This window comes from Oryctolagus cuniculus, chromosome 11 (genome assembly GCF_051225735.1).
Source record: "Oryctolagus cuniculus isolate XC-2025 breed Fujian yellow rabbit chromosome 11, ASM5122573v1, whole genome shotgun sequence".
Lineage (NCBI taxonomy): Eukaryota > Metazoa > Chordata > Mammalia > Lagomorpha > Leporidae > Oryctolagus > Oryctolagus cuniculus.
In genome coordinates, this window is record NC_142877.1 from 55,788,234 (window position 1) to 55,816,044 (window position 27,811).

General features: G+C 54.3%; 1 protein-coding gene and 2 long non-coding RNA genes across 3 annotated transcripts; 1 reads left to right on the forward strand and 2 right to left on the reverse strand.

Annotated features, from left to right (window-relative positions):
• Window positions 1-6,603: 6,603 nt before the first annotated feature.
• Window positions 6,604-13,753, reverse strand: KRT2 (keratin 2). Its single transcript, XM_051845514.3, has 9 exons — window positions 13,076-13,753; window positions 11,938-12,152; window positions 11,186-11,246; window positions 10,391-10,486; window positions 9,733-9,897; window positions 9,372-9,497; window positions 8,455-8,675; window positions 7,614-7,648; window positions 6,604-7,509 (listed from the first exon to the last, which is right to left on the reverse strand). The coding sequence occupies exons 1-9, from the start codon at window positions 13,682-13,684 to the stop codon at window positions 7,040-7,042; spliced, it is 1,998 nt and encodes a 665-aa protein (XP_051701474.3). The 5' UTR covers window positions 13,685-13,753; the 3' UTR covers window positions 6,604-7,039.
• Window positions 13,754-19,519: 5,766 nt separating this feature from the next.
• Window positions 19,520-20,679, reverse strand: LOC149123472 (uncharacterized). Its single transcript, XR_016216751.1, has 3 exons — window positions 20,434-20,679; window positions 19,994-20,133; window positions 19,520-19,775 (listed from the first exon to the last, which is right to left on the reverse strand). It is a non-coding gene; the product is annotated as an uncharacterized LOC149123472 (long non-coding RNA).
• Window positions 20,680-20,875: 196 nt separating this feature from the next.
• Window positions 20,876-21,506, forward strand: LOC149123473 (uncharacterized). The gene is made up of 2 exons (XR_016216752.1): window positions 20,876-21,099; window positions 21,228-21,506. It is a non-coding gene; the product is annotated as an uncharacterized LOC149123473 (long non-coding RNA).
• Window positions 21,507-27,811: the final 6,305 nt, after the last annotated feature.

Below are 27,811 nucleotides of genomic sequence, written 5' to 3' on the forward strand. Positions count from 1 at the left end.
AAATGAGCAGGGATAGCTATCCTCATGTCAGGTAAGACAGACTGAATCAAAACCTGTAAGAAGATACAAAGAAGTTATTATATGTTGATAAAAGGTTTGATTCAGCAAGAAGACACAACAACCATAAATATATATTTGCACCCAACAGAAGAACATCTAGATATATACAGCAAATACTATTAACCTAAAAGGAGAGATAGACTCCATTTTAATAACAGTGGGTGATTTCAATGCCTCACTTTCATCCACGGCAGATCATCCAGGCAGAACATCAATAAAGATATGTCAGAGTTGAAACACACTATTGAACAGGCAGCTACAATACATTTCACACAACAGTCACAGCTATACATTCTCCTTGCCAGCACGTGGAACATTTTCTAGGACAGACCATACATTAGGCCACAAATCAAGTCTCGGTAAATTTAAAGATATTGAAGTCATACCACATATCTTCTCAGATCACAAAGGAATAAAGCTAGAGATCAACAATAAGAACAGTAGAGTACTCATAAATACATGGGAACTAAACAATATGCTACTGAATGATCAAAGGGTCACTGAAGAAAATAAAAAGGAAATCAAAAACTTTCTTGAAATAAATGAAAATGAAAACACAACATATCAAAACCTATGGGATTTAGCAAAAGCAATATTTAGAGGCAAGTTTATAGCATTAAGTGTTTACATTTTAAAAAGAGAAATGTCTCAAATAACAGATCAAATGATGCATCTCAAAGACTTAGAAAAAAACAAAACAAACCAAACCCAAAATTAGCAGGAGGTGAGAAATAGTAAGGATCAGAGAAGAAATTAATGAAACAGAAAGTTAGGGGAAAAAAGATAACAAAGCAAAAAGCTGGAGTTTTTTTAGAAAATAAACAAGATGGATAAGCCTCTAGCCAGACTGTCATAGAAAAAAAAAAAAAAACAGAAAACAAAACTCAAATGAATAAAATTAGAGATAAAAAAAAAAAGAGATATTACAACTGACAGCACTGAAATACAAAAGATCCTAAAAAACTGTTAGGAGGGATTATATGCTAATAAACTGGAAAGCCTTGAAAAAATGGATAAATTGTTAGATTCATATAACCCACTAAGGTTAAATCAAGAAAATATAGACGATCTAAAAAGCCCCATAACAAGCAATGAGATTGAAGCAGTAATCAAAAGTCTTCCATCAAGGAAAAGTCTAGGACTTGATGGCTTCGCTACTGAATTCCACAAAACATTTAAAGAGGATTGAATTCCAATACCTTTCAAACTATTTGAAAATATTGAGCAAGATGGAAACTCTGCCAAACTCTTTATTTGAGGCCGGCATCACTTTGATACCAAAATCAAAGAAAGAAATGACACGAAAAGGAAACTATAGACTTAGATCCTTAATGAACAGAGACTCAAAGATTCTCAACAAAATACTCACAAACCAACTCCAAAATCACAGGAAAAGATTATACATCAGGATCAAGTGGGATTTATCCCAGAGGTGGGAGGGGGTTCAACAGTCGCAAATTAATATGCATCATAAAGTACATCAACAGAATGAAGATAGAAAACTGTATGGCCACTCAACAGATGCAGAGAAATCACTCCATAGGATTCAACACTTCTTCATGATAACCATTCACAAATTAGGTACAGGAAGAACATACCTCAAAATTGCAAAGGCCACGTATCACAAACCAACAGCCAATATCCATCTAATACTCCATGGGGAAAGCGCCTCCCCACAGATCTGGAACAAGAAGACAAGGATGTCTACTTTTGCCACTCTAATCCAATATAGTACTGGAGTTTTAGCCAGAGCAATGAGGCAGAAGAAAGAAATAAAGGCATCAGAACTGGAAAAGGGGACAGTCCAAAGCCCCGTGTTTGCAGGTAACATGATGCTATACGTGGAAAAAGCTAAACACTCCACCAAAAACTGTTAAGAAGTGGTCAACAAGTTCAGTAATGTTGCAAGTTACAAAATAAAGATAGAAAAAAACAGTAATTTTTTATTCACTAATGAGGGAACTCTCTGAAAGAAAAATCAAGAAAGAAATCCCATTCAAGATAGCCACAAAAAAAAATCAAATATTTAGGAATAACTCTATCCAGAGAGATGAAAGCTCTGTACAATGAAAATTACCAAACATTGATGAAAGAAATCATCAAGGACACAAAGAAATAGACAGATATTCTTTGCTCATGGATTGGAAGAATCGGTGTCATTAACATGTCTATACTACCAAAAGCAATCTACAGATTCAATGCAATCTCTTTCAAAATACCAATGACATTCTTCACAAAATTAGAAAAAACAGTCCTAAAATTCATATGGAATCACCAAAGACCCAGAATAGCCAAAGCTATCTTGAGCCAAAAAAAAAAAAAAAAAAAAAAAAAACCAAACACAAGCTTGGGGGCCAGCGCTATGGCAGCTCCAATCCGATCCAGCTCTCTGCTATGGCCTGGGAAAGCAGCAGAAGATGGCCCAAGTGCTTGGGCCCCTGCACCCACGTGGGAGACCCGGAGGAAGCTCCTGGCTCCTGACTTCAGATGGGCACGGCTCCAGCCGTTATGGCCAGTTGGGGAATGAACCAGCCAATGGAAGACTTCTCTCTCTCTCTCTCTGCCCCTCCTCTCTCTCTCTCTGCCTCTCCTCTCTCTCTCTCTCTCTAACTCTGACTTTCAAATAAATAAATAAATCTTTAAAAGAAATAAAATAAAAACTCAACAACAAAAATAACCGATCTAGTTAAGAAATGGGCAAAAGACTTCAAGAGACAGTTCTCGAAAGAAGAATTGCAAATGGCCAACAAATACATGAAAAAAATGCTCCCCGTTGCTAACCACCAGGGAAATGAAAAATCAAAGCCACAATGAGATACCAGCTCACCCCTGTCAGAATGGCCCAAATCCAAAAGACAGAGAGAGTAACGGACGCTGGCAGGATGTGGAGAGAGGGGAACACTTATACACTACTGGTGGGAATGTAAATTAGTGCAGCCACTGGGGAAAATAGTATGCAAATTTCTTAGAAAATTAGAAATAGGCTTGCCATATGACCCAGCAAGGCCACCATCGGGTCTACACCCAAAAGATGGGAACAGGTTGTGTCAAAAAGATACCTGCACCTCCCTGCAACATGTTCACAACAGCCGAAATATGGAATCAACCAAGATGCCCATCACCAGATGAATGGATAAAGAAAATGTGGTATAGATGCACCATGGAATATTATTCAGCTATAAAATAGACTGAAACTCTACCCTTTTGCAACTAAACAGATGGGCACAGAAAGACAGACATCACGTGCTGTCCCTTATATGTGGGAGCTCAAGAAGCCGCCCTTCCTATAGGAAACCCTTGTGTGGACCAAGGGCATGGCATGGCCCCTTCTTGAAGTCACTCCATAAGTTCCTGGCCGATGGCCTGAGAAAACGTTCTGGGTCAGGCTTGCAGGCTGCCTCACTGACCAATGGCCTCAGCTGGGGCCCCCGATTCTCATCTTACCCTGAGACTGCGGACCTCACAGAAGCCACTTGTGAGCTAACAGGCATGTGCCCGACAGGAGTCAGGGACCTCTCTCTGAGGGTCTCTCTCTCTGGATCCAGGCTGAGAGACTCCTCACCCCTGTCGTTCTGTACCCTCCCTGCTCAGCCAGGTCTCTACATGAGCCCCCATCTGTGGTAGGGAGGGAAATACAGGCAGGAGAGGGCAACAGGGTAGGGTGTCCAAGGAGGAGAAAGAAGGGGCAGGCATTTGGCTCAGTGGTTAACCTGCCATTCGGACACCTGCCTCCCATATCAGGGAGCCTGGGTTCAAATCCCGGCTCTGTTCCCAAGACCAGCTTCCTGTTACCTGGGAAGCAGCAGGTAACAACTCAAGTTAGGTGGATCCCTGACACCCAGAGGGCAGACCCGGAATTAGATATGTTTGGCCCGGCCCCAGCCATTGCAGGTTTTTGGGGAATGAACCAACTCACGGGAGAGCAACGTTCACATGCTCTCTCTGGAACAAAGTAAACAAAAATGTAGGAAACACAAAGCAAAGGGGTAAGGTGTAAGATCCACAGCCACAGCCTTCGATTCCAGTGATGACGGACTTTTCAGAGCCTCAGTTTTGTTACCTGCCAAATGGGATAATAATGGCACCTGTGCTGGCTACCTGACCAGGTGCTAATAGGAACTGTCAGCTTTTACCTTCGATGTTTTACAAAGGGAAACATTTCAGTTCACATCTTTTACCAGCTGAACGCATACCATTTATTGCCTGATTTTTGTGTCCAGATTTTTCTGTGAAGCACTTTACGAAGTTAATCTTTTAATCCTCATAACAACACCGGGAAGCAGCTGCCATTGTCACCTTCATGTTTTGTTTATTTTTTCCAGATGTGGAAATTAGGATTCAAAAGATTAAGGGCTTTACCCAAATGATGCAACCGGTTCAGTGGGAGAGGCAGTACCTGTCCCACGGCTGACGGATTCCAAAGCTGCGTACCTGGAGGCTGCCCTGATGCTACAAATGCTGGGCGCACAGCGGTGGCGACCCCTGCTCAGAGCTGGGCGGACTCTGAGCGGCTTTCTGAGAAAGAGGGGCTCTGAGCTAGGTTCAGGGAAAGCCAGAGGGGTGACAATGAGACAGAGGTGACAAGACTTGGACCAGGCCCACTAGGACAAAAGCCTCAGAAGCAGGGACTGCGGGTGCCCAGGCAGAGGCAAAACACAGCTACATGATGCCCTGGGTGTGCATCCTTTGCCTTTTCAGGTTAGTTTGAGAGTCCAGTGAATGCTGTCACTTTTGTAAAAAAAAAAAAAAAATCTTGTTTTTCTTGAATACCCCACATGGTACTAGACCTTGAACCAAGCTCCGTGGAAGAACATGGCCCTGAGAAGGCATTCTCCCATCCTGGGAGAAAGTCCACGTCTTAACAGGCAAGGAGAGAGCTGGCTGCAGGGGCTCCCAGCCCCTGTCCCGCCTCTTGGGGGAGTGAACCAGCGCATGGAGATGGAAGATCCCTCTATCTCTCCTCCCCCTCATAACTCTGCTTTTTTTTTTTTTTTAAAGACAGAGTTACAGAGAGAGGTAGAGCCAGAGAGAGAGAGAGAGATCTTCCATTCTGCTGGTTCACTCCCCAAATAACCACAACATCCAGAGCTGCGCCGATCCGAAGCCAGGAGCCAGGAGCTTCTTCCAGGTCTCCCATGTGGGTGCAGGGGCCCAAGCACTTGGGCCATTATCTACTGCTTTCCCAGGCCATAGCAGAGAGCTGGATTGGAAGTAGAGCAGCTGGGACTCAAACCGGCACCCATATGGGATGCCGGCTCTTCAGGCCAGTGCTTTAACCCACTGCACCACAGCGCTGGCCCCACTCTGCTTTTCAAAAATCATAAAAATAAATCTGGGCGCCGGATTCTGTCCTGGTTGCCCCTCTTCCAGTCCAGCTCTCTGCTGTGGCCCGGGAGTGCAGTGGAGGATGGCCTAAGTGCTTGGGCCCTGCACCTGCATGAGAGACTAGGAGGAAGCACCTGGCTCCTGGCTTCAGATCAGCGCAGGCCGACTGTAGCTGCCATTTGGGGGGTGAACCAATGAAAAAAGGAAGAACTTTCTCTGTCTCTCTCTCTAACTGCCTGTCAAAAAAAAATCTTAAAAAAAGACAAAGACCTGACCTAAACTACCAAGTGCCTTCCCTGACTGTCGGCCATGGCAGGACCAAGGCCACGGGAGGAGGCTCCCTGATGGGGCGCTCCATGGGCAGGAGCAGCAGGGGGGCTGTTGGGTTGGGAGGAGGGACTTCTGCCGAGTGTGAAGGGAGGGGTGCGCTGTGAAAATGGAAGTCAGTTATGTCGGAGGTCCTTTGGTGGAATGTTCCAGATGCTTCCTGGGCCCTCCTTTGCCCACTGGGAGCCCCTCGGGGCCCACCTGACAACAGGGCCCTGCAGACACCCTGCCTGGGTGAGGCTGAGAGAGCCCTGTGGGACCAGGGGCTCGGCGGGTCTGCCCGAGAGCAGGCCTCCCTTCGCTGGTTTGGGGTGGGGACGGGATGGATGCTTTGTGAGAAGACTGGTTTCTCCTAGAAAAAGAGAATCTCCCATGATCCCTCCCACCCAGCACCTGCACACCACGGCGCCAAGTCTGGCAAGTACCTTCAGAGAGGGTCACACCCACCCCCGGGTTAGCCCTGCCCCATCCTACTGGAGAACACCCGAGGCTTCTCCAAGCCACACCACCTCACCCAGGAGCCCCCTGTTTCTGTCTTTTCCAAATATCACTTTCCTGAGAGGCAGAGAGAGAGAGTGAGCTTGCGTTTGCTGCTTCACTCCCCAAATGCCTGCAGTGACTGGAGCCGGCCCGAGTCAAAGCCGGAGCCAAGAACTCAACCTGGGTCTCCTACATGGGTGCAGGGACCCCAACTACTGGAGCCATCACCACTGCTTCCACGGCGTGCATCAGCGGGAAGCTGGGACTGGAGCCAGAGCCTGGCCCCGGAGCCCTGGCTCTCCGGTGTGAGACGCGGACGTGAGAACTGGAGTGGGGACCACTAGGCTAACCATTCCACCCACAACGCACCCACTTCTGGCCAAGCTTGGCACTGAACAGACGTCACAGATATGAATTGCAAAAGAAGTTTATTATGCAGATACCCGGACCACAGCTCTTTGGAAAGCAGAGTTGGCAAGAAGAGCTATGTACACAGCACTGCCAGGGAGAGGATGGCCGTGGGAGCCAATCAGCGGACTGCCTGGGTCCTGATCCCACCCACTCTGGGAAAGGACCAGCAAACGGGCAATGCAAGGACTCACGGGGGCTGGGAGTGGGGCACGGCTGAAAGACAAACTTAGGCAATGCAGCTTCTTCCCCAGAACACAGACGATGTCACTGGCTCCAGCTAACTGGTTTGCAAAGATCTTTGAAAAATGGTGTACGGGTAGCCCTTTCCCCAAATGCTGTCAGAGGTGAATGACAAACTCTGACACTTGTCACCAGCCAAAAGGCACAGAGACAGCCTTCTGCGTTCTGGAGCGGGAGAGTCGGGGGCACCGCACCCTTATCTGAAAGAGAAGGTCACACTGGAACCGTAGCTTTCACCTGCACCCAAGCCACCCTTCTCAGAGCCAGAAACTCCTCCTCCAGTGCCGGAACCTCCGCGGGAGCCGCCTCCGGAACCGAATCCCCCTGCAGAGCCGGAACCCCCATGGGAGCCGCCTCCGGAGCCTCCACGGGAGCCGCCGCCAGAGCCGGAGCCTCCGCGGGAGCTGCCACCAGAGCCGAATCCCCCTGCAGAGCCGGAGCCTCCGCGGGAGCCGCCTCCGGAACCGAATCCCCCTGCAGAGCCGGAACCTCCATGGGAGCCACCGCCATAGCCAGAGGCTCCTCCACCACCTCTGGAACCGGACCCTCTGCCTCCAGAACCATAACTGCTGCTTCCAGAACCAAATCCTCCTCCAGAACCGGACCCTCTGCCTCCCAAGCCAGCCCTGGAGGCCACATTGGAAGAGATGGAGCTGCTTGTCACGGCTGCAGAGAGAGACAGCATCAGGACACAAGTCACCCCTGCTGGCACCTGCCTCAGCCCACACACCACCCCCACCCCCAGGACAGGACCACGCCCAGCCACTTACACACAGTCACGTTGCTGCTGAAGTCTCCAGACATCCTGTGGGGGAGAGGGGGAGAGAATGATCACGGCAGGGTACCTGGGTCTCGCATCTCAAGCCAGCTCACTGCTTTGCTCTAATTCAAATGAACGATGGAGGGCCAGCGCTGTGGCACAGTGGGTAAAGCTGCTGCCTGCAGTGCCGGCATCCCATATGGGCAATGGTTCAAGTCCCGGCTGCTCCACTTCCGATCCAGCTCCCAAACAGGCACTGAGCCGCAGCTTGAGAAAAGCCGCTCCCTGGGTGTCAGTCTGGCTTACTGGTGACCCTGGGAAGCTTCGGTTGCTCCAGCCAGATTATCACCAGGAATACCGGCCAAGGTCTCAGACCACACAGGAAGCAAAGGGCCCCTCTCTGGGGGCAGATAGTTCTGTCTGTGCCTCCAGCACCTGATCCGGGGCAGCACACCCCAGCCAGCCTGCACATCCCCACCCCCACTGCCCCCTTTCAGGATGGGAAGAGGAGCTGTCACTCACCCTGCAGACCAAGAGCCCAGCATTTCAGATGGCTCAGCACGAACCTGTTTTGCATCGTTTTGTCTGATCTTTCAGCAAAAGCTAGAGTGTTTAACATGGCGCTTAACTCAGCATAGCATGCCTGGCCAGGGCTTACATGCCCACAAATGCACCACCGTGCACTAATGCTGTGCCCGCCAGTTCAGCCTGGGAAACACGATCAATGCTGCTCCCTCCCACCCAGCACCAGACCTCTCGCAGCCCCTGTTTTCCCTGCCTTTGCTCCAGCCCTGGTTCTGGGAGATAGGAGAGGGCAGACCAGGGCACCTTCTCCTTGCCCAGCCCCGCACCTGCACTCCTCGCCCTCCAGCAGCTTGCGGTAGGTGGCGATCTCCACATCCAGGGCCAGCTTGGTGTTCATGAGCTCCTGATAATCGCGCAGCAGGCGCGCCAGGTCCTCCCGAGCCTGCTGCAGGGCCTCCTCCAAGTCTGTGAGCTTGTTCTTGGCATCTTTGATGGCGTGCTCGCCCCTCTGCTCAGCGTCCGCAATGGAGTCTTGGACGCTCTTGCACTAGAGAGAAACAGGGAAAGGTTCTGTTCGGGCAGGCAGCAGAGTCTGCTGGCAGAGGGGACGTGGCGTGGAGGTGCTGTGGGGGTGAGAAGCCAGCAGTACTGGGTCCCTCCTGGAGTCCATGCAAGCCACCAGCAACCATACAAAGACTCGGCGCTCCTGTAACTCCCTCTGATGCTCCCAACACAGGGCCAGGGCCTGTCTCTGGTGTCACAGCCACCAATGACAACACTCAACTCTTGTCCTGCTTTGCAAAGCCTCTGCTGCTTATGGAGTCAGCTCAGCCCCTACATCTTGTATTCCAAAGCTAAAGGCCATCCTCGGGGGCCAGTTCCCCCTCCACAAACCCCACATGCAGGTGTCTGGGTCCATGTTCAATCTGGCAGGTCAGACAGACTTGGATCCTGGTTGCTGTTTTTCCGTCTGGCTCATATGAATGATCAGACAGTGACTGCAGTTCTTGCCCTTTGCTAACCCGTACTGTAGAATGTTCCTTAGAGCGCCCTCAGAGTGCTTCAAGCCCCTTAAACGATGTTAAGTAGGAGATTGCGATGACTACATGCTGGTTGGCTCTTCAGAGAGAGAGAGAGAGAGACATGGAATCTTGCACCCACCAGGAATCCCATTCAACCACATCAGCCAGCCGGGTTGGGCCAGTGAGTGGGGGCGGGGCCAGTGGGCGGGGCTAAGCCTCACCTGCTTCTTCACGTGGCTGATGTCGCCTTGCAGCCTCTGGATCATGCGGTTCAGCTCGCTGATCTCTATCTTGAGGTCCTTGAGGCTCTCCCCGTGCTTGCCGGCCGTCACCTGCAGCTCCTCATACTGCATGGGAACAGAATGGTTCACAGGGCGGCTCCAGCCTGCAGGAAGCTTGACCGGAGCCCAGCGAGGGCTGCTGAGTGGTCGGTGGATGGCCACTCAAGTGGAGGGCGGTAGGGGGACATCTCCTGCCCCACCCCGCCCCCACCCCCCACACAAAGGACTTGACACCCCTCCGCGGCAGAGAAGCCTACCTCCTGCTCACCAAGTCACCCTACCGTGCAGCCCCTGTACTCACCTTGCTGTGGTACAGTGCCTCAGCCTCATCCTTGCTTCTCTGGGCAATCTCCTCATACTGGGTGCGCACCTCGGCGATGATGCTGTCCAGGTCCAGGGAGCGGTTGTTGTCCATGGACAGGATGACATTGGTGTCGGTGATGGTCTGTTGCATCTGGGACAGCTCCTGCAGCACGCAAGTTGCAAGTAACCGGCGTTGGGGAAACGCTAAGCATACCTGGGTGGGATTTGCCACTGCTCCCCCCGGGCTGCTGAGAAGTGTGGGGAGGGCTGTGGGCATGTCTGCACCCCTGGGGAGCAGCCTCCACCATGTGAGCAGTTACAGTCACTGCCCCCAAGGAGCCCGCCCATCGCAAATGCCTCCTGTGCTCCTCCTGGCTCAGAAACCTCAGTGTGCTCCTCAAGGAGCTGGGCTCGGGGGCAGGAGACATAATGCATCTTGATCTCTTGAGCATAAGAATGGGCACAGGGCGAGTCTTTTCCTAAGGGGAACTGGATATGTGGGGGTGCAGGGAGAGCCAGTTATCCTGGCATTTCCCGAGCCTAATGTCTTTGGACATCAGAAGAGAACGTTCCTCCACCCCAAGACCACCTGAACTGCAGAAGTCCACCAGGCCATCAGCCACACCCCTGCCACCTTCCAGGAGCGACCTCCTTACCGTAGCGAAGAGGAACTGCAAGAACTCCAGGTCTTCTCTCAACACACCCACCCTGGCCTCCAGTTCCACCTTGCTCATGTAGGTACTGTCAACATCCTGCAGGGAAAATCAGGGTGACACTCAGCCCCCCACCCCACCCCCTACACCTTGCACAGTCCCCTGCTTGGGCCCCAGCTTCCCTCAGTCACCTCCACCACCCAATCCCCAACATCTCAAGCCTTCCAGGTGAGCCACGTCCCATGGGGACCTCACTGGGTGTGCATCTCTGCGGGGGGCTACATGCCCATGTCCACTGACTCCTCACACACCCACCCTATACCATCAGAGCACAGGAGGGACCCAGCATTGGCCAACAGACCCTCAACCCTCCTCCCATGCTCTCTCCCGGTCCCACCTCTCCTGAAAGTTCCCTGTCAGTTACACCAGGGCCCTGCAGGAATTAGGCTGGGAACACGCACCGCGGGGCACCACAACCAACAGCAACTTGACACAGGAGTCCACCTCGGTCCTGTGCCACCTGAGCTCTTTAGAGTAAGGAGACAGGGCCCTCTGTGTTTGCAGTTTTTATGATTCCAGACAGGCTTGGGGTGTGGGCTATGGATGAGAAGCAATCCACTACGTACCGGAAACTGTCTCCAGAAACTTGAACTGTAGACAGTTCTGTTTGCAAGAAAACCAATGCAGACACATCTCCCCCTACCCCTGGCTACTGCTGTGTGCACGGGGAGCTGTTTTCCAGCCTTTCTGTCTGGACACACAGTGGGGTTTGAGGCACATGTGACGCTCCGGGCTCACCTTTTTAAGAGTCACGAAGTCGTTCTCAGCAGCTGTGCGCTTGTTGATTTCATCCTCGTACCTGTCGCGACCCAGATGACAAAGCAGTTAGCGTGCTTCTAGGTGGTTCATTTATTTTGTGCCTTCTCTTTTGGGTTCATCCAAAAAAAAAAAAAAATGCCCCTGTGGTCTGGGAACATTATACACTCTTTGAATGCCTCCATTGAAACTACGACATCCCAAATGAGGCTGGGAGCCTGTAAACTAATTCTAAATCACACAAAACATGTGATCCCAGGGCCAGCACTGTGGCGCAGAAGGCTAAGCCTTTGCCTGCAGCACTGGCATCCCATTTGGGCACCGGTTCAAGTCCCGGCTGCTCCAATTCTGCTCCAGCTCTCTGCTGTGGCCTGGGGAGGTAGTAGATGATGGCCCAATTGCTTGGGCCCCTGCACCCACATGGGAGACCCAGAAGAAGCTCCTGGCTCCTGGCTTCAGATCATTGCAGCTCTGTGGCCATTTAGGGAATGAACCAGCAGACAGAAGACCTCTCTCTCTCTCTCTCTCGACCTCTCTCTCGACCCCTCTCTCTCTCTCTCTTTCTCAAGTAAATAAATAAGATCCCTAAAGCCCTAATATCTGCTTTACAAATAAATATTCAACAAAGGCACAGAGGCCTCTCCCGTTCGTCACCCCAAACGCAGGTGGGAGAGGAAGTAACAGATGGCACCACTGGGTGCTGAGCGCCTCCCAGGCTTTATTGGGCCACCTACTTCTTCTTAAAATCCTCCACGAGATCCTGCATGCTGTTGAGCTCTGAGTCCTGGGACGTCCTTTGTGCAGAGAGCCCATCCACTCTTTTCTTGAGCTCCCCGATGTAGGCCTGGAAGAGGGGGTCCAGGCGGGTGGTCCGGGTGCTGACGTCGATCTGCTGCAGGAGCTCCCATTTGGTCTGTAGCACCTGGTTCTGCTGCTCCAGGAAGCGCACCTGCCACCGCCAGGGAAGAGAACCCGTGAGTGCCGGATCACCCTTCCTACCAGCAAGCTTCCCTCGCCAGAGCAGAGCTGGGGCTGCTTGAGGCGGGAGGGGGCCTGGGGACGTCCAGCAGGCCTTGTCTTGGGCAGCTGAGTGCTGGACGGTGCCCCACAAAGCCCCTTGGCCCAGAAGCCTCCCCTGGCCCTGCAGAGAAGCGCTGCTCTGTGTCACCACCCACTGCTTGGTTTGCAGCTGCTCCCAAGACCCCAGGCCAATTCCCTCCCTCAGCCTCGCTGAATTCCCGGCAGAGATCCCACAACTTCGAGAGAAATGAGAGGCAGGCATCCACTGGCACTACGCCGAGAGGCGCTGAGCCCTCCAGGGCAGGGCTGCCAGCCTGGTTTTTAAGAGCCTCGTAAATTCTTACCCTGTCCAAGGGAGAAGAACCGAGACAGGTTTGTCTGCCTCGAAGCAGGAGACATCCACGGATGCTCCCGGGCAGCACCCATAAAGACTTTATGGGTCACCAAGCAGAAGGCCGGGCCTTCGCCCAGCCCCAAGCAGCCCTCCCAAGCTCAGCTTCCAAGATTTTAACAGAGAAATCTCTTCAAGGGAAGAGCAAAATGACCCCAGGAAGAGTTTGCCTTCCAAACGCACGCTCCCGCGGCCCAACCTCGTGAGCCATTGCACTCGCCTAGCTCACTGTCCGCGCGACTTCTCCAGAATCTCCCTAAGGGTTACGTATTTGGGGTGAAACGACACAGCCAAGACTGCGAGTAATCCCTGGCTGCAGACGGTCTCCCAGACTCGCAGCCCACGGAGCCGCAGACTCTGTCGCTTGGCAATCCACAAGCCACCCAGGCTACGGCGCTGCGGCCGCCACCGGTGCCCCAGAGACACGGCCCACGGCGGGGTGTTGGGGGACCCCGCCTCACCTTGTCGATGAAGGAAGCAAACTTGTTGTTGAGAACTTTGATCTGCTCGCGCTCCCGGGACTTCACGTTCTGGATCTCGGGGTCTACTTTAACGTCGAGAGGCTGCAGGAGGCTCTGGTTGATGGACACTTCGTGGATGCCTCCACCAGGGAATCCTCCAGGCCCGGAGCCGCCGGGACCCCCAAAGCCACCAAAGCCGCCGCCACCTCCAAAGCGGCCTCCGCCGAAGCGGCCTCCGCCGAAGCCGCTGCCTCCGCCGAAGCCACCGCCGCCGCCTCCAAGGCCGCCTCCAAGGCCACTTCCAAGGAAGCCGCCTCCTCGGCCGCCAGATCCACCAGCAAAGCCAAAGCTTCCGCTCCCTCCGGCCACACTTATGGAGATGCTCCTGGAGCCTCCGAGGCCGACCAGACTGCGGCTTCCAAAGCCGCCGGCCCCGTAACCCCCGCCGCCGCCACCGTGGCGGCTCACGCAGGAGAAGCCAGAAGCCGATCTCCGGCTCCCACCAGAGACCACTGCTGAGCCGCTGCTGAAGCCGCGGAAGCTTCTGCCGCCGCCGCCAACGCCGCCAACGCCGCTTCTCCGAGACCTGCACGACACCTGGCAGCTCATGATGGCTCTGCTTAGCAAGGAAGGTGGATGGCACCTGAGAAGTGTGGAGTCTGGGCACTTGGCTCTGACGCTGGGAGCCGGGCAGGGTCCCCTATATATACTGGCAGGTTCGGTGTGGCGGTGCCTGGGTGTGGGCCCACTGAGGTGTGGGCTTGGTCTGCCTGGGAGCTATTCCCGGTGATTATCAAGCTAATAGCCATTGAAAACTTATTACCCAGCTCCATCCTGGAGCTGGCTTCGATTGCGAACTTCGCCTGTTTATCTGGCCATCTGTCAGCAATTTGATTTCTGTAAAATCATCAGAACAGCAGATTAGTCTTTGGGTTTCTCAATCTGGAAGAAAAAAAAAAAAAAAAAAAAGAACCTGCTGCCGAACCCTGCTGCCTGCTGTGGACCAACCGAGGGAGACCAGCTGCTCCCTGGACCCATGCAGGCTGCCGCCCACCACCAGCTCCAGGAGGAAGGGGGTGACAGCTGGAGGGACCCGGACAGCCCCCACCCCCACCCCCACCCCCATCCCCAGCTGCCTGAGAGCTTCCTTGGCTTTTCCCTCTGCCCCAGGGAGAGTTCCAGCAAAGGAGGGGAGATGTGGCAGGGTGACATTGTCACACTCAAAGCATCTTGTCGCTTTCCTTCCCCTTGTCACCCCAGAAATACGCAAGAACCAGGCACCCCGTGGAGGGGACTTTTCTTCCCTGTGACTGCAGTTTTGGGGACCGTAAACTCCTGGCACTTTCTCACATGAAACCCCTAAGGATGAGGGGCTTCTGGTCTGGGTGACTCGGGGCCTGATGAAGGTTATAACGCAAGGCTGACGAGCCGCTGAGATGCAAGAGCGACTCGCCTCGGCCAGCCAGCAGCCACGTATCACCTGTGATTCTGCAAAGCAAACAGGTGAATGCCGGGAGCTCCCCCGTGCCCCGCCTCAGGTCAGAGCCCTCGAATGCATGAAGCATTCACACCCAGGCTCAGCCCGGGGCTCTCCTTTGTCCACGGGACTCATCAAGCACATGGCAGAGGTCATAGGAGTACTAGAACTGGATTGAAAGTCGAAGCTCCCGGTCAGAGTCCTCCTTTCGGTGGCCATCTGACCTTGAACTCAGTGCTGAGACTCTGTGTTCTTACTGGGAAATGGAAACTTTTGTCTAAAGTGTTCGGAGACCCTCAAGTCCCACTCTAAATGTGAGGGTTGCCCTTGCGGATGACGCAAAGAGAGCTCCTTTCCTTGGGTGCTTGGCGTGTGCTTCTGTCTCGATGGCTGAGACTATGCGGTCCGTACAGGCACTGCCCATTCCAGAACCTGGCTGTGCCAATGCTCGGTATAAAGTTTCTAGAAAAATCACGCAGAACACACCTGCAGTGTATTGCCATGAAATGACCTTGGGTCATTCAGAACCTCTGCGCATTGATCTTCTCATTGGAGAAAAAGTAGAAGAGGGGGAGGAAGAGAAGAGAATGGAAAAAAAGTCAGAAGGTGCCAGATATGGTTCCCACTCAATAGCAGAAACCCAATAAATGGCCAGCGCCGCAGCTCACTAGGCTAATCCTCCGCCTAGTGGTGCTGGCACACCGGGTTCTAGTCCCGGTTGGGGCACCGGATTCTGTCCCGGTTGCTCCTCTTCCAAGCCAGCTCTCTGCTATGGCCCGGGAGTGCAGTGGAGGATGGCCCAAGTGCTTGGGCCCTGCACCCGCATGGGAGACCAGGATAAGCACCTGGCTCCTGCCTTTGTATCAGCATGGTGCGCTGGCCGCAGTGCGCCTGCCACGGCAGCCATTGGAGGGTGAACCAACGGCAAAAAGGAAGACCTTTCTCTCTGTTTCTCTCTCTCACTGTCCACTCTGCCTGTAAAAAATAAAATAAAACAAATAAATAAATAAATAAAATAAAAGAAACCCAATAAATGCCATTCATCTCTCTGCACGCCCCCTCCTGGTTTCCAGTCCTTCATGATGGGGGAGGAAGGGCATTAGGAAGGGGGAGCACTGCTTCGTTGTTGTTTTTCTAATCTGGCTTATATAAGTATAATCATGCAAATAAATTGCACGGCTGAAAGTTTTGGAGAGACTCTTAAGCCTGAGCCAAATGTGTCATTGTCTATGGATTTCTGAGCAACGCCCTCATTGTCCCTTGCTCCCCTGTGACTGTGCCGAGCCGCCAGCTGCAGCAGAGGGTCTCGATCTCTCAGAAGCAAACGTCGATGGAGCTTCTGCCGTGTCTGAGCCAGGCACGCAGTCTGTCTTTCTTGCCACATTCTGATGCTGCCCTCACACCTGCTGTGCCTCCCATCTCTCCCCATCTGCACCCGTCCGTCTATTTTTCAAAGTCAAGTTGAAGACGATTTCTCCTCCCGTCTTTAAGTGTGCAGGGTAGAATCAATGCCACTCGAGTATCCCATTAGATGTTTTGATTTTCATTTGTTAAATTCACTCTTTTGCATAATCTCTGTATACTTTTCTACAAAATGTGCTTTGCGCTCCTTAAGAGAATGCATTGGGAACTAAGAGCTTGGGCTGGGGGTGGTGATCTCGGAACTGACTCCCACCGTGGTCCTCAATTTTTTTTTAAATCTGTAAAATGGGAATACTTATCCCAGATTCCCATTGTTCCATGTGAGTATCAGTCTGTTGATGTAATGAATTTTAAGCTTTGCTGTCTCTGAGAATGTAATGGGTTCCCATAGAACAAAACCCTTCTCCCAGTTCCTCAGCTCCTCTTTCACCAAGCTGCCTGCTAACCCAAGATCCTGAATGTTTTCCTCTTTTCAAGAGCACATGCGAGCCTGCACCGCAGCTCACTAGGCTAATCCTCTGCCTGCGGCGCCAGCACCTCGGGTTCTAGTCCCGGTTGGGGCGCCAGATTCTGTCCCGGTTGTTCCTCTTCCAGGCCAGCTCTCTGCTGTGGCCCAGGAGTGCAGTGGAGGATGGCCCAAGTGCTTGGGCCCTGCACCCGCATGGGAGACCAGGAGGAAGCACCCGGCTCCTGGCTTCGGATCGGCACAGCGCCGGCCGTAGTGGCCATTACAGGAGTGAACTTACGGAAGGAAGACCTTTCTCTCTGTCTCTCTCTCTCACTGACTAACTCTATCTGTCGAGAGAGAGAGAGAGAGAGAACCTGCGGTGGGACTGAGAAGCAAGCCTGGGTGTTGAGCAGAGAGGGCTCAGTTGTTCAGCCACGAGGAGCAAATTGAACTCTGAGCCAGGCAAGACACTCAGGTGCTCTCCAGGTTCTCCCATGTCCGTGCGTGCACCCTAGTGCATCAACCTCTCCCTGCCTGCCCCTCGTCCTCCTCTGGGTCCTGAAGACCCGACACATCTGCTGAACAGAGCCCTCCCTAGTCTGTTAGGGTCTTTAAGATCCATCTCCTTCCAGCCCCCGCTGCTGCCTGAGGGAGCCCAAAGCCGTAGAAAGTCCGATGTTGTCAAGAAAGTGCAGACGAGAGGCAGCTGGAGACAGCTGAGCCTGAAGCAGGCAGCGGGAGGCGGGCTGATTCCCCGCGTTCCATCCAAGCTCCACGGAGCTCCGCAGTTCTAAGGGAAGCTAGGACAGGAAGCTGAGTGGCTCCCAGCAGGAGCCACTTGCTCAATAGCTCCCTCCAGCACATTTCTGGGTACACAATTATCTGAGAACTGCTCACTCAGTCTGCGGTCCCAGCCTCTGACCCAGTTTGCCGGCTCGGCCCCAGACCTCCCCTCCTCTCTTACCCAACATGTTCTTTTCAGTGGGCATTTTTTTTAATCACCCTCTTTCCTTCCAGTGAAACTGTTGCTGCTGATTTTAGGGCATCCTGCCAAACTACTGAGAACCCAGAAGCTAGGCTGGCAGGCGGCCAGGTCCACCCGCAGCACCAAGTTCCAAAAGCCCTTGCCACACAGAGCTCCGGGCTCCTCGGGGGGGGGAAAGCAAGGGCGTGTCCACCGCTCAGAAACAGTGCAGACCCCAGACCCAGGAGGGGCGAGGGCACGGACACCGCCTGGGGCACAGCACACTCTCATTGAATGAATGAAGCCATCAGAGAGCTGTGATGATGAACAAATCAATGAAAAGGGAGACTCGAGCGTGGCCTGGCTCATAGGAGCTTGTCAGCCACGATCGTCCATTCCCAGTGCTGCGGCCGTGAGCGCCATACATAGCTGTGGTTTTATAAGTGAGTTCTGGAAGAGCTGACCCACAAGAGGGGACATTACACATGCCAGCTTCATTCCCAAGGGGACCCATCCACACAGCTGGATGGACTTAGCCTGCACACCATGAGCTACCTGCCACTCATGGGGGCGGTGGAGGGGGTGCCTTGTTTGCCAAAAGACTGTCTGGTTCATGACACTGAGTGACAGGCCTGCCTGTGTGTCCCCACCTCCAACACGTCCTCATTCATGCAGAGAATCACAAAAGGTCTCCAGGACCAGGTCTTGCTCCTTCCAGCCCAGCTGTTTCCTGCCTCTCCTGCCCTGCCACCAGCATCCCCACTTTGGTCCCTTACCTGTCCTGCTACCCAAACATGGACGGGCAAGACAACTGTCAAATACGAGGGCGCTCCCAAGAGTTCATGGTGGGGGAGGGGCGGGCATTCAGTCCAGAGGTCAAGTTGCCACTCGGGAGACCCCCCCTTCCATACTGGAGTTTCTCCTTCGAGTCTTGGCTCCTCCACTTCTGATCCAGCTCCCTACTAATGCACCCTCCTGGGAGGCAACAGGCAACAGGCTCAAGTTCTTGGGTCCCTGCCACCCGTGTGGGAGACCCAGATGTGAACCAACAAATGGAAAACCTCTCTCTGGCTTTCAAAAAAAATGAAAATAAGTTTGAAAAAATTATTTGGAGTCCATGTAAAACTAAATGAAAAGATAAGTTTATTTTGGTGCAAAAAAAGTGACATCCAGGGGCTGGTGCTGTGGTGTAGTGGGTAAGCCATTGCCTGCAGTGCCAGCATCCCATGTGGGCGCCAATTCAAGTCCCGGCTGCTCCACTCCCGATCCAGCTCTCTGCTATGGCCTGGGAAAGCAGTGGAAGATGGCCCAAGTCCATAGGCCCCTGTACCTGCGTGGGAGATCCAGAAGAAGCTCCTGGCTCCTGGCTTTGGATTGGTGCAGCTCTGGGGGTTGCGGCCATCTGGGGAGTGAACCAGTGAATGGAAGACCTCTCTCTGTGTCACTACCTCTCTCTGTAATGCTGTCTTTCAAATAAATAAAATAAATCTTAAAAAAAAAGTCATATAAAGTGCATGTTCTAAGAATATAATGGTATTTCCTTCCCCCTTCCCACAGTTCTCCTCCCAAGGATTGCCTCTCTGAACTACATTGAATCTCTTCTCTTTGTATTCACGTTACATTAACACGAAAAGTAGGGCATCACTGGAGAATAAAAAAAAATAGCATGCATATTCGGAAAAAAGTTTGCATGGATCCAAAAACTTGAGGGGGGGAGGGGCAAAAACAAATGTGTCCGTTCCTTCTGCTTTGCCATCAGTTGAAGCTTGCCATGCCTCCGTCTGGACACTTGTGGCCACCCAGTGCTGCCCACCCCCAGGGCCCGCCTCCACCTGCCCCATCCCTCTGAGAGCTCTTTGACTTCTTTTTGAGGCTTCCTGTGTGGGGTGGGTTAGGGGTAGGAGGAGGCACATCAGGAGATACCACACCTCCAAAAAAAAAAAAATGAGAAACAAAACATGAAGGCAAGTTTAATTGTAAAAGACCCAACTAAGAGACTCCTGCCCCTTGGGGTGGCAACAAACTCCTTAGAGATTCGTTCTTACCCACAGGCACCAGGGTGCCCGGTTTTTGGGAGCAGTGGCCACAGGGATGTGGATGGAGGGCAAAAATGAAGATAATTGTTCAAGATGCTCTGGGCAGCTTCATTTCTTTATTTATTTGAAAGGCAGAGTTCTAGAGAGGCAGAGGCAGAGAGAGAGGCAGAGAGAGAGAGAGAGAGAGAGAGAGGTCTTCCATCTGATGGTTCACAGATGACCACAATGGCTGGAGCTGCGCCAATCCAAAGCCAGGAGCCAGAAGCCTCTTCCGGGTCTCCCACATGGGTGCAGGGGCCCAAGGACTTGGGCCATCTTCTACTGCTTTCCCAGGCCATAGCAGAGAGCTGGATCTGAAGTGGAGCAGCCGGGACTCGAGCCAGCGCCCATATGGGATGCCGGCACTGCAGGCAATGACTTTACCCGCTACACCACAGTGCTGGCCCCTTAGCAGGACTTCTATAAAGGAACCCGTGTGATGGATAAACCAGGAAAGGGCACTTCAGGAGTCAAGGTTGACTCTTGCCCGCAGCCAACTGTGCCACCTTGACATCACACCTGCCTTCCTCACCTGCTCCCTGAGGGGTTTGGGAGCCAATAGGCATGGGACGATCATCAGATGAGGAGGCTCGACCCACACTCCATGTGCAGCCACGTGACTCTCCAACTCCCGAGTTCAGATGGAGTCTTTCTGAGCCTCGGTTTTCTCATCTGGAAAATGGGGGTGCTGGGCCACAGAGCTGGAAATAGCTTCCAGCTCAGAGTCGCCACCTTCAGAAAGAACCCAGGAGGAGCTGCAAGGCTCAGAAACCGAACGTGCAGTCACAGAGGCTGCTTCCCTCTGTGACAGAGGAGGGAGCAGCCCCGGGCAGGCCCCAGACAGCCACACCCCCTGCTCAGGGTCAGTCCTCACTCTGCAGCCCCACTGTCGGAAGCCCCCCAATACCTCCCCCCTCCCTCCCCCCTCCCGCCCACCCCTTGGGGTCTGTGCTCTGCCTGCAGGGGACTGACCTCCAAGCCACTCCCTGAAGCGGAAGTGCGGCTTCCCTGGGAGGAGAGAAAGAGAATCCCGAGGAACGTGGCGACGGGTGTGACCCGGGCCTGTTGGGGCTGATCCAGGCAATGCCGTGCACCAAGGTCCCGAGCGGTCAGGCAGGCTGCGGATCCCAGACTCCCGGAGCTGGGCTCTCAAACAGGAGTCCCTGGAGGGGCTGAGCCACGGGGAGTTCCTGCCGCAGCGGGCACTCGCCTGGGGTTGGGCAAGGGACTCTGGCCAAGGAAAGGGAGGAAGCATCACACGAGGTCCCATGATCCAAATAAAGTACAGGCGCCACTGTTCTGAACTGATTTGGCTTGCATATGTCGCTGGCCGCCTGCCCCAGGCTCTGGCTCCCAGGACCGGCTTCTGTGGGAGGTGGTGCCCAGCCCGGGTGCCGCCTGACGCTCCACCCCGGCTCGGGATCCCAGGAGCACCTCGGGACATGCAAGCCACCACCGCCACAGGCTGCAGTAGATTTGGGCCCCTACCCCATAAAAAGACCTGGGAGGGCTGTGGCCTCCAGATGAACACACTCCAAGGCCGACCCCTTGGTTCCGTGGGTGGACCATGGTGGTGAAATAGTAAACAGGGAGCCTGTAGATGTGCGAGTCTTACGTGCTGATCAGAAAGTTTACACGGTAAGAAGAGAGGAGCCGGTGCTGGGGTGGGGGTTGGGGGAGGGGGGATCAGGTTAAGCCTCCACCTGCAGTGTCAGCATCCCACATGGGTGCCGGTTCCAGCCCAGGCTGTTTCACTTCCGATCCAGCTCCCTGTTGACGGCCTGGGAAAGCAGCAGAAGATGGCCCAAGTGCTTGGACCCCTGCACCCACATGGGAGACCCAGAAGAATATCTTGGCTCCTGGCTTTGGATTGGCCCAGCCCTGGCCATTGCAGCCATTTGGGGAGTGAAACCAGCAGATGGAAGATCTCTCTGTCTGTGTCTCCCTCTCTCTTTCTCTGGAACTCGGCCTTTCAATAAATAAATCATAAAAAAAGAAGAAGAGAAAGAGAGAGGGAGGAGGAGGAGACGGTGGGCGGGCTAGCACCCAGGAGATGAGGGCTGCTGAGAGTGTGGCTCAGGGGCACCTGCTGGGGTCAGGGAGGCAGGGAGTGTGCCAGCTGAGCAGGCTGAGTGTGAGGAAGGGGTCAGAGGCCCAGGGGGTCTTGGAATCTTGGCTCACAGCCTCCCTGGGGTCCATTGCCCTGGGAAACCCCTCTGGGGCCCTCCTCCTGCCCTCTCTGGGGATGGAGGCACAGACACAGACGGCAGGGCTGGGGACGGAGCCCAGGGAGCAAGAAGAGCTGGCAGGAAGGGTGCAGCCCCGAGCTCTGCTCCAGCAGCTGCCCTGGGAAGTGAAGGGGGAAGCCAGCAGCAGGCTGGGGAGCCGCCACCCGTCCTGGACAGAAGTTGCCGACCTCCATGGGGACAGAGAGCTCTGGGCTCCTGGAACCTGCGGGACCATTCAGGAAAGGACAGCGAGGTGGTAGATGAAGCCACAGGGGAGGAGGAGAGGGTGGCGTAATGAGGCAGGGAGGGAGCCGCCCGCCACAGGCCAGGCCGTCTGCCCAGCGCTGCCCAGGCTTCTACGCTCATGGGACTTGATCCCTTACTCATCGGGCACCCTCCTCCTTCTTCATCCCCTCCCCAGATTAGCAGCCAGGAGCACTGGGCAGCCTCCTGCAGGAGGGTTCTGACCCCCCAGCCTCTGGGGACACCTGTTCCGGTTGCACCTGCAAGCCTTGCACTCTGTCTGGTGGCTTGCGTCATCTCGGGAAGCAGGCTTTGCCTTTTGCCTCCCTAAAACCTGGACACTTGTCCGCCAAAGAGGAGAGCAGTCTCCCCCCTACCTGTGCCCTCCTGGGGGGAGCCAGTGGGAGGGGCACTGCCAGGCCAAGGAGGGGTCTGAGGAGGCAGCAGCGGCCAGGTCAGGACTCCTGGCCCCGGGGACCCTCAGCTCTCTGCCTCCCCAGCCAGGGCCACTGGGTCTCCTTGCCCCTTCCCTGGGGACCAAGGAGGGACAGAGACAGAGCAGGAGGCTCCTGCGTGGGGCCCAAGGCAGAGTTGCTCTAAATTGGGTGGACAAAGTCCAGGGTTTTCAAACACCAGGCTGCTGTGGCCTTCTCCTGTGCGCCCCACCCCCACCCCAGCTTTCTCCTTGCCCTTGTCCCAGCATAGGTCCTGGCCCTAGCAGCTCTCCCAAGAGAAAGCTTGTGGGGGGGTGGGGGGGGCGTCTGATTAAGGAAGAAAAGCTGTCGAGATTGGCTGCCCTGTGCATGCAGATGAGGGGCGTGGCTTCTCTCGAAGAGCACAATTTCCCACACAGAGCAAATGCCTCTACTTTCCCACGGATGCCACACGCTCCATCACTGTGGCCCTAAGATCACGTAGTCTCCTAGGCTGTGTCTTGCACCTGCCCGCCCACCCATTGCCTGTGGCTCCCAAGCCGACCTCCCCACCCCCCAGCCTCCCTCTGTTTCCTACAGCTCCTGTCCCTTCCGGAGCCCTGGTCTCAGCTGGTGGCCTGCTCCTCCCTGCTCTGGTCCTAGCCAGCCACTCACTACAGGGCTAGTGGGGGTGGCTTCAAGGCAGGGCGTCCCCCCAGCATCACGAATGGGTCTTTCTTTTAAAAGGAGGACCCATAGGGCTTGGAATGCCCATACCCCCTATCGGAGTGCCTGGGGTCAAGTCCTGTTCCCCATTCTGATACCACTGCCCACTAATGTGAACCCTGGGAGGCAGTAGGTCCTGGCCCTAGCCGCTGGGTCCCTGCCACCCACATGGGAGACCTGGATTAAGTCCCCAGCTCTTGGCTTTGGCTCTTGCAGGAACTGGCGACTGAACCAATGGATGGGAGTCTGGCTGGCTGGCTATCTCCACAGAAATTATTTAAAAGAAGCACTCTTAGGCTGGCGCTGTGGCGTAGCAGATAAACCCGCTACCTGCAGTGCCGGCATCCCAAATGGGCACCGGTTCGAGTCCCGGCTGCTCCACTTCCGATCCAGTTCTCTGCTATGGCCTGGGAAAGCAGTGGAGGATGGCCCAAGTCCTTGGGCCCCTGCACCCATTTGGGAAGCCCAGAAGAAGCTCCTGGCTCCTGGCTTTGGATGGGTGCAGCTCCAGCTGTGGTGGCCATTTGGGGAGGGAACCAGTGGATGGAAGACCTCTCTCTTTCTTTCTGCCTCTCCTTAAAAAAAAAAAAAAAAGACTCTTGCATGCATATTTATATATAAAAATATATATAATAATATACACATATATGTAATTTAGAAGGACTCCTGAAAGCCTTGAGACTCACAGGAATGAAACCCGGGACTCGCCTTGCTCCCCAAGGACGGGTCTTTCCCAGGTGACCTAGGAGCCCCTCCCACACACCCAGGAGCCATCTCAGCGAATAGCAGCAGTGACAAGCCCCCCTCATATGCTCCCTCCGCTCACCTTCACAGACGATATTTTGCTTTTTAATCTCCTTCTGCAGGATAAAGATCACTGCACCCATTTTACACACAGGCAAACTGAGTCTCTAAGCGAGCAAGGAGACGTGCCCAGGATTGCAAGATGGAAAGGGCTTATCCTGATGTGTTCAGACTTCACTCCCTCCAGGAGCCCCACAGGCACTCTCTCCGCCCCCTCCCATGTAACTCCCCATTCCCAGTGAAGAGAAGCCACAGGAGGACCCTGGCCCTCTGCAGGGCTCTCTAACCCACGCCGGTATCTGCACAAGGACCCAAAAGCCTCCTGGACACTGCCCAGCTGGTAACCGCCTGTCTAAGCTGACAAACTGAGCCCAGTGGTTTGACAGGGTCCCTGCTCCACCAGGCCACCCCACCCCCGTGGCTTTGCACATCACAGCCAGAAAAGGCCTCAAGGAGACCAAAGGCCAGGGCTTAATAAACTCTGCAGTCAGCACTCGGTTGCCCACAATGATGGAAAACGGAAAGCAAGCAGGAGATGCGCCCTTCGCAGGCTTCTAGAATTTTCGGTGTAGCATTTCCCTGGGCGGGGGGCATCAGACGAACCCTAAAGTCCCTACACACATCTCATGGGATGACCAGGAAAGGGGCCAATCGGTTGGGTTCAGGGACAAGATCACCCACCCCAGGGGTGTGGGTTGTGCAGCTGTGATGGCCTGCGTGTAGACCCCGGCCCTGCCAGCACCCACCTCTCCGTGGAGGTCACAAGTGTCAGGGAGGTGGCGTGAGGCTCCTGCCACACCGGCTAGCCTCACCGTGGAAACCTTGTTGATCCATTAGCAGAACCACAGAGAGGATTACTGAGGAGGCGCAGCCGCACACGTGCGTTCCCCGGGAAGCCCGAGGGGTTCCTCTAATCCCGAGAACACCCTGGCAGTCAGCTGAGCGGGGACCACGATGCCCGAGCGCCAACCTGCACCTGCTGCTGGGGTGGTTTCCAGGCAGGATCGTCCTGTCCTTCCTGCCCAGGGCACACGGGAGTGTACATCATGTTCTCCATTTGCCAGCTCCAACCAGGTGTGGGACGAAAGGAAACCAACTGTGCTGACATCAGGAGGCACTTAGGAGTGACAACCAAAGGGACTTCCCAGCTACTCCCTCGCATATAGGGTAGGAATGTACAGATTGCTGGGATTTAGAAGGCTGAGCCGGGACCTGCCCCCCACACCCCTTCCCCCTAGCCTGCATAATTGAGGTTAATTAAGGGCCTAGAGCTACAGGAGGGGTGAGCTGGCCTCACCTCAGACCTTGTCTCCTGCACACCTCTGCATGGAGACAGGGGACTCCCACCCCAGGCGGGGTCGCCTCACGGCCTCGTCTTCCCAGGCAGGAACTCTTTGCACCCGAGTGGGACTATCCCAGCCCCACCCACCCACCCATGAGCATCCTCTGAGACCCAACTCCGATCCTGTCTTCTCTGATGAGCCCTGCTGGGATGCAGGGGCCCCCTCCCCCCAGAGTCCTCCAGGGCTTCTCCTCCTTCCAATTCACTGGCCCAGGACACACTGGTCACCGGCTGGGAAGCGCGCACACGGTCGCATCCTTGGTGATGAAAAGGTTAAAGACCAGAGGCCCTGCCCTCCTGAAACTCATTGTCCCATAGATGAGAGGGGCTCCCGGCCACGGCCACCACGGCCACGGGGGGGGGGCCAAGCAAGCACACGGCCAGCCGTTGGGGTGGGCGGTCGTGTGCCAGCTCTGCAGCGGGGGAAGCCCTGCCTCCCGGCGTTGCTGTCAATCTCTCTGATGGAAACACACGCACGCCAATCAGGATTGATTCCAAGCTATCACCGAGATGCTACTGAGCAACAGGCTGTCTGAGCAGATGTAAGCTGAGTCTGGCCCGCTGCGGCACACACAGGCCAGAAGCCAGGAAACCTCGGTGGAAAAGCAATGCATTGTGCCAGCGTTGTGGCACAGTGGGTTAAGCTGCCGCTTACAATGCTGGCATCCCATACCAGCACTGGTTCTATTCCTGGCTGCTCCACTTCCAATCCAGCTCCCTGCCAATGTGCATGGGAGAGCAGAAGATAGCCCAAATACTTGGGCCTCTGCCTCCCACATGGGAGACCCGAATGGAGTTCCTGACTCCTGGCTTCAACCTGGCCCAGCTCTGGCCATTGCAGCTATGTAGGGAATGAACCAGTGGATAGAGTCTCTCTCTCTCTCTCTCTCTCTCTCTCTCTCTCTCTCTCTCTTGTCATCAAATGAATAAATAAATCTTTTTTTAAGTGATGCAGGCATCAGGGAAGGCTTCCTGGAGGAGGACATGTGAGCTGGCTTTTACAGGGTAAATAGGAGTTTACACACAGATAAGAGAAAGAAAAGCCGAGACGATGGAGAAGCATTTGCAGAGACCTCAGAGCATGAAGATGTGTAAAATCTCAGCGTGTGAAGAACACAAACCCCGCCCCCCGCCAAGCCTGGCCCCAACCAGAGACCACTAGACGCCAACACTCCCAACAGGTGTCCCTGGGTGGCGTTCCGTGCAGGGTCTCAGGCTGGACGCCGCTGGCCCTGCTGCCTGCCTGCAGCCGGCTCCCATCCACATCACCCACACCACCCCTGCACCACCTTCTCGATGCCTGGGCACGGGACAGCGTGGCCCGAGCAGCATGCTTCCTGCCAAAGCCCGGTGTCCTTCTGTGTGTTTCATGGTTCGGGTCCTGTATTTGGTAACCTTGCAGGACAGGTCTGAATGAACTGCAGTAGCACCCAATCTTTTGTCCCAACGGCCTCTCATCCCAGAGGTGTGCCTGACAGCACCTGTCCAAATGGCTGAGGCCGACCCACTGTGGCCTCTTGTTTGCCACCCTAGAAAAAATTAAGGCACTGGGCAGATGGCTAGGAGCCCCATGGAAACCCTACAGATGGACTCAGAGGCTGGGCACTCCTGATTTCATGAGCACAATTTTTCTGTCCAGTTCTAGAAACTACCATTGCGACACTTACTGTCACTCCGCGGAAAACTCTCGGCTGGTGACTTATGTAGTTGGCTACACCCCACGCCCCCACACCAGGATCCTACTTTGGGAAAGGGTTAGTCCCTGAGGTCTTTCCAAAGGAGTTTGGCCCAGTTCATGCCAGTCCCTGTCCTCCTCAGCCAGCTGGATGCTTGTGGCCTTGGGCTGGTCATGAAGTACCCTCTCCAGCCTGCTCCTGCTGGCCTGGCCAGACAGCCCCCAGAACACCCAGGAAAGCCAACACAGGCACATTCAAGACCCTGGGGTGTGCTTGGCCCGCATGAGACTGATGAGACACAGGCAAGGATCCTGGTGTTGTTTGGGAGGAAATTTTTGAACAAATATTTGAATAAATCAGGATAAATAAGGCAAGGCTCAGCCCCCTACCCAGCCATTTAGGGTATCAGAAATCAGGGGGACAGACAGCCAGGTACTCAGCTAACTCAACAATAGCACAAATGTCAGGATGTCAGCAGGTGACACAGGATGGGACCACAAAAGAATGCTTTCTTTTGTCTAGGAGGTGGAGAGATGGGGCATGGCCACAGAAGTTCTGGGCTTAGCTAGGCTTTGAGGGACATGTGATGATCTGTACTAAAACAAGTGCTGGGCCCAGTGTTGTGGTGCAGCAGGCTAGGCCACTGCTCTCAGGGTCAGCATCCCATACCTGACAAGTGCTGGCTGTGTGGCTGCCGATTCAGCTCCCTGTTAATGCACCTGGGAAAGCAGCAGAAGGTGGCCCAAGCACTCGGGCCCTTGCATCCACAGACCCCACCTGCCAGCACTTGGGGTCCCACTGGGAACACAGCAGGAACCCAGGCGGAAGTGGACCCAGCCCAGGCCCATGGACCAAGCTCATTCTTTAACTGAACAGCAATGTTCTCCGACAGCCCTTGAGATCAGCTCAAACCAAGAG